This window comes from Populus trichocarpa, chromosome 8 (assembly GCF_000002775.5).
Source record: "Populus trichocarpa isolate Nisqually-1 chromosome 8, P.trichocarpa_v4.1, whole genome shotgun sequence".
NCBI lineage: Eukaryota > Viridiplantae > Streptophyta > Magnoliopsida > Malpighiales > Salicaceae > Populus > Populus trichocarpa.
This window is the reverse complement of record NC_037292.2, coordinates 6,062,945-6,079,363: the sequence shown is the minus strand read 5'-3', so window position 1 is coordinate 6,079,363 and position 16,419 is coordinate 6,062,945. Positions and strand designations below refer to the sequence as shown.

General features: G+C 36.4%; 4 protein-coding genes across 6 annotated transcripts; 2 read left to right on the top strand and 2 right to left on the bottom strand.

The window, feature by feature from the left end:
• Positions 1 to 247: 247 nt before the first annotated feature.
• Positions 248 to 3,618, bottom strand: LOC7498218 (UDP-arabinopyranose mutase 3). Its single transcript, XM_002311314.4, has 4 exons — positions 3,129 to 3,618; positions 1,587 to 1,837; positions 1,329 to 1,497; positions 248 to 778 (listed from the first exon to the last, which is right to left on the bottom strand). The coding sequence occupies exons 1-4, from the start codon at positions 3,450 to 3,452 to the stop codon at positions 437 to 439; spliced, it is 1,086 nt and encodes a 361-aa protein (XP_002311350.1). The 5' UTR covers positions 3,453 to 3,618; the 3' UTR covers positions 248 to 436.
• Positions 3,619 to 6,674: 3,056 nt separating this feature from the next.
• LOC7471069 (uncharacterized) lies at positions 6,675 to 8,133 on the top strand. Its single transcript, XM_002312253.4, has 2 exons — positions 6,675 to 7,057; positions 7,761 to 8,133. The coding sequence occupies exons 1-2, from the start codon at positions 6,751 to 6,753 to the stop codon at positions 7,976 to 7,978; spliced, it is 525 nt and encodes a 174-aa protein (XP_002312289.1). The 5' UTR covers positions 6,675 to 6,750; the 3' UTR covers positions 7,979 to 8,133.
• Positions 8,134 to 8,614: 481 nt separating this feature from the next.
• Positions 8,615 to 11,127, bottom strand: LOC7498217 (folate synthesis bifunctional protein, mitochondrial). Of its 3 annotated transcripts, none has more exons than XM_024606652.2 (3): positions 10,921 to 11,127; positions 10,687 to 10,830; positions 8,615 to 10,386 (listed from the first exon to the last, which is right to left on the bottom strand). In XM_024606652.2, the coding sequence occupies exons 2-3, from the start codon at positions 10,751 to 10,753 to the stop codon at positions 8,918 to 8,920; spliced, it is 1,536 nt and encodes a 511-aa protein (XP_024462420.2). In that variant the 5' UTR covers positions 10,754 to 10,830; positions 10,921 to 11,127; the 3' UTR covers positions 8,615 to 8,917. The 3 variants fall into 3 exon arrangements, with proteins under 3 accessions (XP_024462420.2, XP_024462422.2, XP_052311169.1); XM_024606654.2 differs by having other exon boundaries at positions 10,687 to 10,773; XM_052455209.1 differs by having other exon boundaries at positions 10,687 to 11,127.
• Positions 11,128 to 11,277: 150 nt separating this feature from the next.
• Positions 11,278 to 15,145, top strand: LOC7471068 (fructokinase-like 2, chloroplastic). The gene is made up of 5 exons (XM_002312252.4): positions 11,278 to 11,459; positions 11,875 to 12,203; positions 12,284 to 12,924; positions 13,509 to 13,980; positions 14,590 to 15,145. Exons 1-5 carry the CDS (start codon positions 11,419 to 11,421, stop codon positions 14,928 to 14,930), a joined length of 1,824 nt encoding a protein of 607 aa, XP_002312288.2. The 5' UTR covers positions 11,278 to 11,418; the 3' UTR covers positions 14,931 to 15,145.
• Positions 15,146 to 16,419: the final 1,274 nt, after the last annotated feature.

The window sequence follows — 16,419 nt, the reverse complement described above, 5'->3', positions numbered from 1 at the left end:
TATGTTAATATAAAATTTAAAAAAATTATTTTAATATATTTTTAAATAAAAAATATTTTCTAAAAATATTATACACTATAATACCAAGCACATAACAATATAGTATAGTAAAAACCATAAAAGTTTATATTCACCTATGCAGTAGGAATGCTCTCAATCTTCAGCACCGTTTGTTTTTATATTTAAATGCATTTTAAACATGCATCTAACTTTTTTCCCTGATAATTTTAACATACTAAAATAAAAATTTTAAAAATATTTTTAATATATTTTTAAACTAAAAACATTCGACAAAACAATACCAAAAATACTTCAGCACAAAGTCAATAAATAAATAATATAATGATCTCAACGACGGCTACAACCGTGATAAAGGTACAGCTAAGCAGCTACCAGATTTAGTACTCGAAAGGCAAATAATTTTGTGTTAAATCCTCTACTTTGCTGTCCCGTTGGGTTGCTTCGAAGATTTTTCCTCTGAAGAGTTGAGTCCATCCCAAGCTTCAATCCAAGTGACCATGGCATCAGCTAGTTTAATGAAATAGGGATCAACCTTGCCAAGTTTCTCCTTGACCTGCTTGGCGAGTTCAATGTAGCATTGTTGAACAGTGACGCATTCCTTGGGAAGAACTGCGGCCTGGAAGAATGGTATCAGGTCTTCCTGCCAGTAGATCCCCCTGTACTCCTTCTTGAGATTAACGAATGGGTTGCTTGCTTTGCTGTGCCAGATGTAGGGCAAGCCAGTCTTAACTCCCCATCCCATGTGGTCGCATATGACCTACAAGTTCAGCAATACAGTACAAGTGAGTTCAGAACGGGGACAATGCAGTTACCTGGTTCACACTCGCAGCTCAGAATAAAATAAGACAATCTCGTATGCTTCTAATGTACGCACTGTAGCTTTTTATTTAAACATTAAGAAAATATTTTTCTATCCATAATATATATGATTCCAGCATTGTAGATCATAGCAACCTGTGTGGATTGGGGGGGAAAGTGTACTCGTTCTCAGAGCACAGACAGAAGTCTCTGATCTAATTGACTTCTTTCATGGCTATGTATCCAAATGCACAGAAGAATGATTCAAGTCTCAATTAAAAAGTAAACAGAATGGAATCTCCATTTTCTTGAGATGTCTAGAGATCCCGAAATAGAGTTTAGGATTTAATTAACAGCTAGCTCTTTTACTTGATTCTTAATCTAACATATCATTTCCTATCTGATAGTACTTTTGTGAAGAGTAAGAGTTCGGAGTAAATTGTGATCAAGAATAATACGCTGTTAACAACAAATCATGAAAAGAGAAGTAAGTTTCATAGAAATTGCACCTTCATGCACCAGCCAGCCCACATGTCATCATATCGTCCGATTGGCTGACCATCTCCCATGAGTCCAAAATACATAGCAGGTCCAATCAATTCACGATTGAATGCTAGATTCATACCACACATCGGGAAAAGGGTTCCCTTAGGTACTGTCAGAACAGCATCAACATATCTGAAATGTAAAAGGAAATGTGTAACTAAGTTCAAATCCCAAGATAAGAAGCATGTAATCATATTAACTTCCAGTTGAGATCTAAATACCGCTTATTTCTCTCCAGAGGTTTCACAAGCTGGGTGGGAGCATCATAATCAGGGATATTAAGCCAGAGGCCATGAGAAACAGCAGTGGCAGCACCTTCTCGAAGACTGAAAGGATATCCACGAACAAAGTCTGCACCTTCTCTGTACGGATCATAAAGAGTGTTAAAGAAATATGGAGTGGATGGGCTCAGAAGGTTTTTGATGTGCTGCTCGAGTGCATTAATCTGTTCGCCTGATGGGTTTTTGGCAACCTGCATATTGACGTGGACAATAAGCAAAACATGAAAATATTTCCCAAGAATGATTAGGTGAATCAAAATCACACTTTATTTCCTTCATGCAACTATTTATTCATTTTTTTCCCTTTACAATTACGTTAGTATTCATTCATTTTTCTTGACGGCTAGCTACCAGAACATAGATTAAACATGTCATCATCCGCATTGTGCGTTCTTGGCAAGAAAAATATTAAGTTGTGTAGGCATCGTAGCGGGCCAAGGGCTTGTAAAGACAAAACCACTGGCTTTCTGAGATGCCATTTTCCTACCAGGCCCTCTAACTTGCATGGAGACAATATCCAAGCTTTTATTTAGGATGTAAGAAACAGGGCGTGTCTGCAGAGGACTTTGTGACCAGAACTTGCATCGTGCAGTCAATACTCTAATTTTAGACTTCAGCTGCGGCCTGAAGTTGAAGGAATCGTTACCAAGCTTTCATATCTTGTAGCATGAAACCAAAGTCTAACCTTTCTATGTGAAAGAAAGGATAGATACTCCGTACTCGATGAAGATTTAACTCAGTGTTGAAGATTTATGCTAACAGTTAGCATTTTATGCTTTTAGCCAAAGAAGCAAGAACCAATATCAATCCGGCAAATGCAGCAGTTAGAAGCAATAAAAAATCATATAACGGACCCACTGAACATTCAATCAAACACAAATAACACCAACCAGAAAAGAAAAGAAAAATTAACCACCATAAAGCTCACATCAAGATACAGAATTTCAAAAGGGGTGTTGTAATTACGGTTTTAAAGTATTTATTACTTGAAAATATATTAAAATAATAATTTTTTATTTTTTTAAAATTATTTTTAACATAACTCATCAAAATACAAAAAAATCTTAATTTAAAACAAAAAACATTTTTTTAAAAATTACAAGTGCAAGAATCCCACCGACACCGTAAAATTCCATCAACACCCCTGTATCTCTTCTCCAAATATAGCTCATAAGACCCCAGAATCTCATATAAATGACGATCCAAAAATTCCAAATCTACCATAATATTTCAGCTTTACGCCCTTGCAATATTAAAAAAAAAAAAAAAAAGAATAAAAAAATAGTATTTCATAATTCAAGACACCTCAATAACAAAAACAAAAACAAAAAATACTTAACCTTATAGAATCACCAGAGCAAAATTAAGTCAGGTCAAGCAAAACCAAAACTAGATCTAAAACCCTTCATTGAGCAGAGAATTCAGAAAAAGGATACTCATATATCACATAAAAATATTTATATAAAAAAGTAGAAAACTTACAAAGCAATCATCATCAATGGTGTAGATATACTTCTTCTTGGAGACCATGTAACCAAAGCAGCGACAAGCAGAGTCCTTGAATGAAATGCAAGAAGCCTTAGGACCCAGAATCCTATTAATATCATTCCTGTTGTAGAGCTCATAGTCAAAACCGTCAGGGACCTTGATTGTCTTTGATGGATCACCATCTTGGACTATAATCAAGTGATATTGCTCAAAAAAAGGCCTCCACATCTCCAAGAAATCAAGGTTTCTAATAGTGGGTATCACTATATCCAGCTCATCTTTCAAAAGGGGTGTGGGTTTGATTGCAGATCCTGCCATTGTTTGCACAAACTACAGAGAGAGGGAGGGAGGGGCAGGATGCAGAAGACTAGTTAGCAATGTCGATGGACTACAACAAGGAAAGCGGTGTTTTGTCTAAGATTGTCTCTGGTTTTTATAGAGACGAGTTCTCAAGGGAAAAAAAAAGAGTGGTGTTCTTGTAGGAATTCTTTACATTTAGGTCCCTGGTTTAGTGGTTTCAGTTACATGTGTTTTCTTTTTCTTTTTTTTAATTGGAGAAATTTCAGGTTATTTTGACTTGAAGGTAATTAAATGGAAATTTACGGCTTTGAGTGATAATTAATGAGATTGGTTTAGGTGAATCGACGGTCCGTTCATTTGGGAGTGAGTAAATTAAAAACGTTTACGGAAAAAGGAAAATGAAAACTCGTTTAAATACGAGCAGTTACCTTCTATAAATGATTCGTGGAGATAATATCTTATATATTGGAATTATATTGAATTAACGTTTTTACATTATATAATAAAACCTTACTCTTTGATTTCCTGTTGAAAAAAAACAAGTTACTCCTAAGACAGATGCATTCTACTGATGAATTCTGTCAATCCAGTAATCGAATCTTTTTAAGATTTTATTTCAGAAAAAATAAAATAACATCTTCAGATGACATCATATTGTCGAAAAACCAAGAAAATGCCGTGAAAACAAAGTGTCGAAAATCTTACTAAGACAGATGCATCTAACACAGTGAATTCTTAAATCGCTCATTTGACAAGATATAGTATCATTTATCACTTGTGATATATTAGTTCTTACCACTGGAGTTCACCTGTCAGAGAGAAGAATGTCTTATAACTAATTTAATTACCTTCAGCAATGGATAGATAAAACATGAAGGGAGAGATTCTTTCTTCTTCTTCTTTTTCTTAGAACGTGGATGATGTGCTGCGTACAGCCAAGATTTGGTCATATATATATAAATAGTTGCTGTGTAGTTTTCATGTTCAGCCCCTACAACAAACACATGATTCTCTACAACCTCTCTGTCTTATTGCACTGTCCTCCCATACCATATGATTCTCGCCCCCCTGGCAATTCAATTCCCCATCTTTTGCATGAAACTCTCTTCTTCTTCCTCCTCCTACTCCTCCTCTTCTTCCTTTTAAAAAAAAGAGTGGTTAGACAGTAAGATAATGGACTCTGAAATCTATGGAGCAGCAGCTACATTCTCACATCGGTCTACATTCCTTGAGGCTCGTCCAAGAGCTAGCGGGGCAGGAGGGAGTCTTCTCACAGAAATAGTGCAATAACCACGAGGGATATATATTATCGTAGCATTTTGTTGATTTTCTCGTGTTTAGTTTGAAGATAAAATATTTTCCGGTGAAGTTTATTGAAAGCCATGTTTTAAAGAGAGGAATTTATTTTTCCACTATAAACAGATAAAAAATTAAACATCTTAATTTGCACTGTTCGTTATGCTATATGAATTAGTGTTCATTGTGCTATATGAATCCATATATAGATCCTGTTAAGGTCCACTGTACTACTGTCATTAATTATTATAATCTTCTAGGACCATTGCAACCGCAATAAGCTTGACATACATGCTCTTGCCACCACTTTGTTAAAAAATCAACTTGATATTCGCTTCTGTCACCACCATTATCTTAGTATTGTTATCGTCAAATATCATAAATAAAGCTCTTCTTTACTGTGACAACCAGCACAATCACTTTATAATATTAGGGTATTATGATACAATTCGATACTTCGAATAAAGGGCCAAATGCATGATTAAGTCACTGAAACTGTTCCTCTTAGACAGAGAGATCGCCGGGAAAACGGAGAAGGAGACAGAGAATAAGAGGATCACCATTTTTCCGGGAAAGAGTGAAGGAATTCATACTTCATCTGATGGATATAAACTCTATAAATTCATTAGAAGTTCTTAAAAACTGCACCATTGAAGAAAACGGTGGATCGGAGCCATGCCTGAAAATAAAAATCGAAAAGTGATTTGATGATTTGTTGTTTAAAAGTGGATTAATATAGATTCCGAGGTTGAAAATGGGTTAATGAAGTTTATCTAGATGATTGGGAGGTGTTTCCGTTTGAAAATGATAAAAATTGGAGTTTTCAGGCAAAAAAATCTGACGACTCGTGACTTTTTGATGGTCGGATTTCAGCTGGAGAAGAAGATCATGCCGTTTTTTTAAAAAAATGTTTTTGGTGGGGCTGTGCACTTGGCCCATTCGCTTGAGGGCCAACTAATGTAGGCCCAAACCAGGAGCGAGGCCCGCCCCACTTTTTCTTTCTTTCCCAAAACTAACCGTTTTAGTTTTTTTTGGCTTCTTTTTTTGAATTTCTTCTCATTTCTAATATGATTTGATTATTTCTTTAATCAATATTTGATGTAAATAAAATGACATATACTTTAACTTTTTTCCTTAAAACAAATCTTTACATCATATTGAATATTGATTTAACAATATCTAATTGTTTTGAAATTACTTGTTTCTTTTAATTTCATATAAATTTGATATAAGTTAAATTCATTTTAATTTAACTCATCCTTAATGTTATAAAAATAATTATACCAAATACTTTTAATTTATCGTAATATACAAAAATAGGGATCCTTTTTTAATCCCCCTTCCTTAATATAGAATTTTATATTACTTTTTTCATTCTTTCTTCATATTTTAAAGATTTTAATTTAATCATAGGAACCCTATCAAATAATATTTAAAAAAAACAATAAAAAACAAATAACAATCATAAAAATAAAGATCAAAGTTAATATAAAAATCAAATTAAATCAAATTCTAAGGGGTGAAATTAAAAAAAAAATTAAAATAAAACTATAATAAAAAAAATTTGAGGACTAAATTTGTTATAATTAACAAATAATATGATATTCTTATAATTTTTCTGGAAATCAAGCCAAATTTTACTTTGACTGAAAATTGTTTTTTATTAAATCTTTTTTAATGATAAACAAATATAAAATATTTTAAAAAATTATTTTTAAGCAATCATTTTTCATCAATCAAATGAGTCCTTAAACCGGTTCACTGCATAATGCTTGATTACTTGTCGCGGAGACTTGGTTGCTCAGCAAGATCCAAGACTTGGATCACGCTAAACTCAATATAAAATAAATAAAAAAGCCCAAATTTATTACCGGACTCGAACCTCAGGGCCCAAGTGGGTCGTGTCCTAAAATTCAGATCCACCTTTTATCAAAATAATAAAAACTTAAGCATAAGCGCAGGAAAGGAGGAGGAGGAGGAGGAGGGGGAGAGCAAGTGCAGGAATTTTGATAGAAACAACATGGCAGCACAGCAGCAAGTGCAAAAGAACACGCTATACGTAGGAGGATTAGCTGAGGAAGTAAACGAAGCAATACTCCACGCTACTTTCATTCCTTTTGGTGACATTAAGGATGTCAAAACCCCCTTAGATCAAGCCACACAGAAACACCGCTCTTTTGGCTTCGTTACTTTCCTCGAAAGAGAGGACGCCGCCTCCGCCATGGACAATATGGATGGCGCTGAGCTCTATGGTCGTGTCCTCACCGTTAATTACGCTTTGCCTGAGAAGATTAAGGGTGGTGAACAAGGTTGGGCTGCCCAGCCAAGTAAGTATTTCTCCTTTATTTTTGTTTTAAACCCTAATTCTTGATTTTGTGATGAACCATGGTTCTAAGAGCAATTCCCATGCCTTTTCCTTGAGGTTTAGGGTTCTGGGGGCTGTTGGAAATTTTGTATTTTTAAGTGGATACAAGTGTAGGTACACTTTAGGTTTGTGAACAAAAAGTAATGTGCTCTATACAAGTAAAGGGGTGCAATGCGCGGTGATTTTGATTGAGTTAGCCTGAATCTGATCTGTATTATTGGTGATAATGATGGGTTGATTATTGATTCCTGATTCCAAATGTTAATTGCATGTTCTAGCTTGCTACTTTATGTTGATACTGGTTGGTGTTATTGTCCAGTTTCAGTTCTTGTGTTTCAATTTGAGGTAGGGAAGGAAAAATATTGCCGCAACAACCAAAGAAGGATAGAGGAGTTTAGGACTCTTCAAAATAGCTATAATAGTAGTGGAAATAATATCTCTTTGATGTGAAAATAATGACCGTGCTGTTGCTTTCCTTTGGGATGAATTCTTGCAATTTATGGGTGATCTACACCTGTAGGGCTACCTAGCTGAATTGTAACTTGGGATTGGGATTAGTCATTCTCATAATGAAATTTTACTATTCTAAATGTCTTTCCGGGTACTATAAAGTTCCCAGTTGGATCTTATGTTTGTGGGATTGACTTGGTTCTTGAATTATTCAGTCTGGGCTGATGCGGACACATGGTTCGAAAGGCAGCAGCAAGAGGAGGAAATGCAGCGTATGCAGGCAGAGAACAGGGCTGCAATGGAAGCTGCAGAAGAGTTGCACAGAAAGAAGATGGCAGAGGAGCGAGAAGGGGAGAAGGAAGATGAAGGGCAGGTCAAGGATGATCCAATGGCAAGGGCTGAAGCGGAGGTTTTGAAACAGAACATATCTTAGCCAACAAAATGTGTGTTTGTGAAACAAATTATCTACATTGGCATGAAATGGTTTTTCGTACTCCCTCCCTCCGATACGTTTATGCAACTTACCACAACTCTCTTTCAAGAGCTTGTGTGGTGCAAGGGATACTAGTATTCTCATAGTTGAGTATTTGCCTCTCGTGCCACTGCGTTAATTATTCTGTTTTCTCATTAGTAAAACCATGATGATCTGATTTAATGTTGACTCGGCGTGAAAAAAATAAAAATAAAAAATCGGATACCATACTCGGGTGGGCAACAACGCTAAATTCGAATCCAAAGAGGACAAATAAGTCAATCATTCACAATTTTTTGTTCTGAAATGTGTTCCGTTGTGTGTTAAACCGTTGATTTTAGGAACAGGTGATAGGTTGGTTTGTAAGTTGGAAAGCTGGGCAACTCAGATCCACGCTATCATTTCTCAGTTTAAAGTAAAGGCATTTCTCGACTGTCAAGTGGGCAAGTCGATTCGCATTATAACTCCGATGCCATTAGCCAATACAGTGTGGTAGTAACTCGTGCTTAGAGTTAGAAGCCAAGTTCACAGGCCTTGTAATTTGGTGATGAAAAAGAGACTTGAATCTTCACCGCAGGCTTAGAAAACAAGGATCAATGGGAGTCATAACAATTTTTTGCGGAAGTTTGACTACGCAAAGTTTTGTAGAAACAAAAGGGAAACCCTGAAGTTAGGAGTTATGCCACACACTACACAAGCACAAATGAAACCAGGCTGCAAAGAAAATTTAGACTACTAGATATCCATTAGAAAAATTCTACAATTTGACCTCTGCTTTGGCATGGTAGCCTTCTGTTCTCTTGAAAACAGATAATTGGCATAATGAAACACCAATCTGGTTTGCTCGATTTATATAGTTCTCCCCATGAGCATATCAAAAAGTATTCCAATTTTGCAAGATTATGCAGGAGATCTCTTGTACTTCAGCATTGCATCGCAGAGCTTAACAGCATCTAGATTATCTCTAACATTATGTACTCTTACAATGTTTGCACCTCCCAAAACCCCAGCAGTGACTGAAGCTACTGTTGCAGGATCTCTCTCGCTTGCAGCGGGACGAGAGCAAGTTTCACCTAAAAATTTCTTTCTAGAAGATCCTAACAAGACAGGAGAATGAGACATAGCCAAGCTTTTCCTTGCAATCTCTGCTCTAATGGATGGCAGCCCCATGAGAAGTTCCAAATTATGCTCGGTTTTCTTTGAAAATCCAAGCCCGGGATCAATAATAATCCTCCAGACAGGTATACCAGATAATTCTGCATCTTTAACCCGTGAATACAACTCAGAGGCAACCTGCTTACAAACATCATCATACTGCAGGTTCTCACTATTCTGCATCGTAGCTGGGTCTCCTCTCATGTGCATGGCAACATAAGGAACCTCAAGGCCAGCAACAACCTTAGTCATGTTAGGGTCTAACTGTCCACCAGATACATCATTTACAATATGAGCACCCTTGCTGACTGCTTCTGAAGCAACTTCCGAGTAAAAGGTATCGACAGATATGAGCTTTCCATTCATCTCTGGCATCTTTAGAATGGCTTCTAAGACAGGGATTAGTCTATCTAATTCCTCCTGAGGGGATATCCTTGAAGCCACTGGTCTTGTTGATTGTGCACCCAAATCAATCATATCTGCCCCTTCTGAAATCATCAAGCGGACTTGAGAAACCGCAGCCTCCACAGACTGAAACTTTCCTCCATCACTAAAACTATCTGGGGTCAAATTAAGTATACCCATCACAGAAGTTTTCAGGGACCAATCCCACAAATCATTTCCAATGGGCAGGACTCTTTTCATCCCATCCTTTCCAATTATACATTCACCACCCAGTTTCTCCCATGATTCAAAGAGTCCACCAGAATGTATTGACAAAGAATGCCAGCATGCAACTGTATCATTCTCTACATCTGCTCCCAGTAAATCCATCAACGGGGCCATTACAAATGGTCTCTCCCAAATTCTCTCATGAGGAACAGTAAGTATATCAGAACTAACCCTGAACTTTCCGTAAAACAATATATCCAAATCAATCGGTCTTGGTCCATACCTTATCCCCGCAGTACGACCCATATCCTTCTCGATTTTCTTAAGCACTCCCAACAACTCATGTGGCCAAAGTTTCGTAACACCTCTAACCGCAGAGTTAAGGAACTGAGGCTGATCAGTGACATAGGCAGGCGCTGTCTCATATAAACAGGCATGTCTAGTGATGTTTATTCCAGATTTCTTCATCAGTCGCAATGCTTCATTAAAATTATGAAGTCTGTTGCCCACGTTGCTTCCTAAAGCAATCACTACTTCCTTCTCTTGTGAACGAATTTCCACAAATGTTTCTGGGGATGAACTGAAAAGGCGAAAGGAAGATCCTGCAAATAAAAGACATCTTTAATGTCTTATCTACTAATTGCTACATTGACTCACTTCTATTACCAACTCGTATTCTTAGTTACCTAGAACTGTTTCACACAAAAGTGTAGTAGTAAAACACATACCGCGTTGATTAGATAACATAAAGATGAGCAATTTTCCGGAAAGATATCAAATTGACCAGATTCAGCGCATGAATTCAAATGCCAGAGTATCTTATCACGTTGGCGTCTGATGATCTATCTATCTCACAATAAAAAAAAGTGTCTAATTAACATGATAAAAGAAACACATCTTACCTCTGAAGTGGTTCAAGGCACCACCTAGCCCACGTTTGGTGGGCAGCAGCTGCTTGAAAAGAATCATATCAGCAATGGATAACGGTGCTGGTCTCTCAAAATAAGAAGAAGAAGAAAAGGAAAACGTCGGAGTTTCTGCCCCTTCTTCAATCCGTGGAGTTATAAAGCATCCATTAATAACGTTAATCGAACGAAACCCAAAAGAGAAAAGAAAGAAAAAGAACAAGCACCCACCCGAGTGTCGGAAATTTTAAATCTAGGAAACCAAGAGAGAAGCAAGCATTCAAATCTCGTTGTTTTATGTTGTTTCCCGGCCTGGCCCGCTGGTTTCGTTGAATACAGGATGAGGGTATAGATCTTCTTTATTCCCAATTAAAAGTAAAGCAAAAAATATATATTATTACCACTCCATTTTTCTCCTGCAAATTAATCATATTTCATCTTTATCCTTTACCTATATAATGAGCAACATCATGGGGGTAAAATTGAAAGCTTAAAAATTATAAAGGTATAAGTGGGATGTTGATCAATTTACAAGAATGAAAATGAAGTTTGCCCTATCCTCTCCTCTCGCCCGCTACGAGTGTTCTTTACTGACTCGTTTTCTTAAACCCCAGAACCATCTTGGGGTCTAGAAACAAAAATCCCACCAATCCATCAACAAGTTCGAGAGCTCTTTTTTTTTATATAAAATTATTATCATTAAAGCTCTCTCCGTCTTTCTTCATTGCAATGGCGTCTCTATCTTTCACTCACTTCCTTCCACTGTCCAGGTTCTCTTTCTATCTAAAGTTTCACTCTTTAGTTACTGAGTTTTTTATCTTCTTTCTTTCAACTTCCATATTTGGATTAGTATTAGCTGCTGAATCTTTGATTTCACCTTTATACTTCACTTTAATTGATGGGTTTTGATTGCTGGTTAGTGGATGTGTGTTTTGGCCTTCGTATGTGAAGATAATCCTCCAATATGCTTCATATCGCTGTTTTATCTTAATTTCTAAGATGGGAAAAAGAAGAAGAAAGGATGTTGTTGCTTTGCTTTTATTCCACTCACAATGTAAAGTTGCAGCTTTTTCGTTTTTGTTCACAAAAAAAAGGAGGTTTATTAAGGGCTTTTTTAAATTATTGTTCTGTTTACTTCTTAGTAACTTTTGTTTGGTTGGTGTTTTCTAATCTTTAAATGTTCAGGTGGCAATTGAATTGGCCAAATCATCAACAGCTGAACTTTGTCCAGCTTCAGGATTTTAGATTGCAAAATAAATGGGGTCTTGCAGCTATCTCTAGGAAGAAAATTTCAGAGGCTTTACCTGAAGAGGAACCCAGTGAAAATGGCGTAGTTGGGAAAAAAAAGACAACCAGGACTGGTACTAAAAGAACTACGTCACGAACTAGGAAGAAAAAAGTAGCTGATGCTCTTGAGGAGAATTCTGAAGTAGTGGGGACTAATGATCCTACTAATGAGAAAAGTGTTGTGTCTGAAGATCCCAAGAAAACTCGAAGGAGGACTCGACGAAAAGGTACAACCTTATTGTAATTATTATTCAGTGAATGTTATTTTTATAGTAATTTCTAAAACTCTTGGTTTTGTTGCCCACAGATGTGTCTGCTTCTACTAGTTTGGAAGAGTCGTCAACGGAGAAGGTCAGGAAGAGGAGGGCAAGAAAAAAGATGGATGAGGATGTTGAGACTCAAGATAGTGAATCTGAAAATAGTGATCAGGAGCAGTCTGAATTTGTTACAAATTTGGAGGATGAGAGTGATGGAGACCTGGAATTAGATAAAGATGACGGAGAGGATATCACCTACACATATGATTGGCCCCCTCTTGTTTGTTGTTTTGGAGCTGCACAACATGCTTTTGTACCCACAGGAAGGCCAGCCAACAGACTCTTAAATTATGAAATTCATGACAGAATGAGGGAAGCTTATTGGGAACCTGAAAAATTTATGAGGGCTCCTGGGGGATCCGCAGGAGGTGTTGCAGTTGCTCTTGCAAGCTTGGGCGGTAAGGTTGCTTTCATGGGAAAACTTGGAGATGATGAGTTTGGTCAGGCAATGCTATACTTTTTGAATGTGAACAACGTTCAGACACGATCAGTTCGCATGGATAGTAAAAGATCAACAGCAGTATCACAGATGAAGATTGCCAGGCGAGGTCGCTTGAGAATGACTTGTTCCAAGTCCTGTGCGGAAGATTCTCTGTTGAAGTCTGAACTAAATATTGATGTGCTGAAGCAGGTAATGGGTTGGGAAGAAATAACATCTCCAACTCTTAATGCTTTGTGCCTCTTGTTCTTTGTCCTCTTGGTTGTGGTTATATCAAGTTGCTGCGAATCAGTAAATTACAGTGTTATTTCATTAAAAATGATATATGTGTTTGGGTTTCTAAATGGACCTGATCCTTGCAAGACAGATGATATGAAAAATTCAACTGCCGTTTCTATAATCATGCATATGAATAGAGTAATTAGATACTAATAGATGGTCTTGTCATTTTAACGTAGAGAAAATTGCAAGAGAACTGATTTAAATACCACAAAGCAATGCTGTGTTTTTTACTCTCAGGCTTGTTGGTTCTCTAAAACCCCAAGAGAGGGATTTGTTACTCACTGTCATAGTATTGCTTCTGATTTCTGTGGCATGAAATTTCTCGGTGTTTTTGTGAATTCTGTAAAATTGTAAAATAGCATCTGCTTCTAGCTATGTTTTCTGCAGTTCAAGGTCTGTGACCATGGTGTTCAGTTTTAATTGTTTGATGAAGTCTCTTTCACAGGCTTTATTTCTCCAGGATTTAGTCACATTATTAATGAGCTTTTATCCAGGCAAAAATGTTCTACTTCAACACCCATTCCCTGCTTGATCGGAGCATGAGATCAACTGCATTGCGAGCAATCAAAGTTTCAAAGAAATTGGGAGCAGTTGTTTTCTATGATGTAAACCTTCCCTTGCCACTGTGGCGGTCAAGTGAAGAAACCAAACTATTCATACAAGAAGCATGGAACCTTGCGGACGTTATTGAAGTTACTAAGCAAGAACTTGAGTTTCTATGCGGGATTGAGCCCGATGAGGAATTCGACACCAGAAATAATGCCAAATCTAAGTTTGTCCATTATGGGCCAGAAGTTGTTGCACCGCTTTGGCATGAAAATCTAGAGGTTTTGTTTGTGACAAATGGCACTTCAAAGATACATTACTACACCAGGGAGCACAATGGAGCAGTGCATGGCATGGAGGATCCCCCCATTACCCCTTTCACTAGTGATATGTCAGCTTCTGGAGATGGCATCACTGCAGGTACAGTATTATGCCCATGGATATTTTCGCTAAATTACAGCATGACATGGAGTAGGGTTTTTTTTTAAGCTTATATAAGTAGAAGCAAGAGCTGTTGAGTTCTTCGTTTTTGTGATGCAATGCTCCTCCACTTGAAGACTGTTATCATATGCCACGTTAAAATATAAAAAAGTTTTCAGAGACAACAAAATAGAGTATGAACTGAACTGTATTATGGGTTTTAGATTAACTGCAGAGAAGCCTAGGAATTGGTTTGCACTAGCTTATTCTCTGAGTTGGTGAAAGTGCTCTGTTGTGACTTTGGAGTCCAGCTTATCAGTTCGTATTGGTCCGAACTCTCTCACCATTAAACTTTTACAGGACAAAAACCTCAGTTTGCTAGTTCATATTGCAGTTTGGGTAAAATGCATCTGCTACATTGTTAAGAGAAAACAACCTGAGACCTTTTTTTATTTATTTATCGTATTCATGAAAGCATGCATTAAGATGTTCAGTGCTGTTTAGGCATTGAATTTTAAACGTTTCATATCTGTCTACCCTAGTTACAGTATTAATCTCTTCCCAAAAATCCATTATTTTGCTCAGCTCATTTTACTGTTGTGCGTGCAGGTCTACTGAGAATGTTAACTGTTCAACCAGACCTTTTTACCGATAAAGAATACTTGGAAAGCACAATCAAGTATGCAATTGACTGTGGAGTTATCGATCAATGGCTTCTTGGACGGACACGTGGCTTTCCTCCCAGGGAAGAGATGGGAGATGAAGTGGAGCCTGATGAAAATGGCATAAGGTCAGCAACAGAAAAGGAATACCGCACTTTGGAGAACGATTCTGATCCGGAAGGCTACATGCCACCGCCAGAAATGGAATGCCGCCCAGTGAAGCCTGTTCCAGATGACACCAGTTCGAAAACAGAAAAGGAATATACGTACAAGGCTTCTTGGATGTAGCATCAATTTTGTATTTTACGGATAGCATCTATCATCACAAATTACTGTTTGCCAAACTCTCCGGTCTTCATTTTCTTCAGCATAGGCGCGGGCATCAAATGCCATTATTCCTGCTTTCCAGGGGAGGGCATAGGAAAATATTCTGCTTAAATCCAAATATGAATTTCTTAGTAGTCTGATTAGGCTCACCCAGGATATGAATTATTAATTCTGCATATCCTACCCATTGGAGCAAACGTTCTTGATTCATGGACAACTCTTACTGTTTTACATGACCCTCCTGCAGAGAAAGTACACAAACTATGCAAGCCCATCTATGCACTCAACACTCAAGTACTATCACTCGTCACTTCTCGAGTAAAAAAAATAAGTCAGACTAGCTGGGCTGGATAATTTGATTTTTCAATTAAAAAAATGGATGTTTTTTTTTATAATAATACAAAATAAATTAAAATATGAAATTAAAAATAAAAATATTCAATTCAAGAAATAACAAAAAAAACACCAGGTTAACGTGTCCCATTGGATTTAATATATGTTTTTTAAAAGAAAATATTTTTTTTAATTATATGTAAAAAAAATTATATTAAACAACATTTTTTTTATATAAAAAAAGGGTTGAGCATGAGACTAAAATAAAAAATAAATAACCCTAATTTTATAAAAATTTCATAAAAAAAAGTTTCTTTCAAATAGTAAAAAAAAACTTTAAAAAAAACCATAAAATATGTATTTTTTTTAATTAATTTCAAAAGGTTAAGAAGACATTAAAAAAAAAATTAGGGTCATGGCCTTCCTTGCCTGGCCCATAAAAAATTCTGACTCATGCTAGGCCTATGAAAGAGGTCTGGCCGCGAGCAGGACCTTTTAGTTTGTTAACAGCAAGGGGTGTCGAATTTTTTTTTTAAAAAAATATAGACAGTGTGTCGTTTGCTGACCTAGTTTCTAGTCATCAAGGGTTGCTGGAAATCGGGTCCTATGTGTTTTTTGCCTAAAAAAAATGATTTTATACCCAAATATCATGATAAACCCATACATTACCTCAAAAAACAGAACAAAATCCTGATATCACTCGAAATAAAAAATCTTCCTGAGCTCATATCTTTTTTTAGGCAATTTAAAGGTGAAAAAACGTTTGTGTACTCTTCTCACTAAATGGATCTCTTTAATATCAATATATATTATTTTGATGGTTGAAATCGATGTCAATAATGATTTTTTCTTTTTAATGTTGGAATTTAGTGACTTTCCTCCTTCTCTCTTGAATAAAAAACTGAAAAATAATGAAAATAAAATTGATATTTTAAAAAAATTAAGAAATTAAGGGACCTAATATTTTATAATTCAAAATATATACGAACTACAATGAACATTGCACCAAAAGCTCAGAAAACCAATCATCTACTTTTTTTTTTTTTTTCACTTTGATATCTTATTTTATAATCTTACCATTTCCTACCTTCAATTTGGTCTTATAAAGTTTAAACCA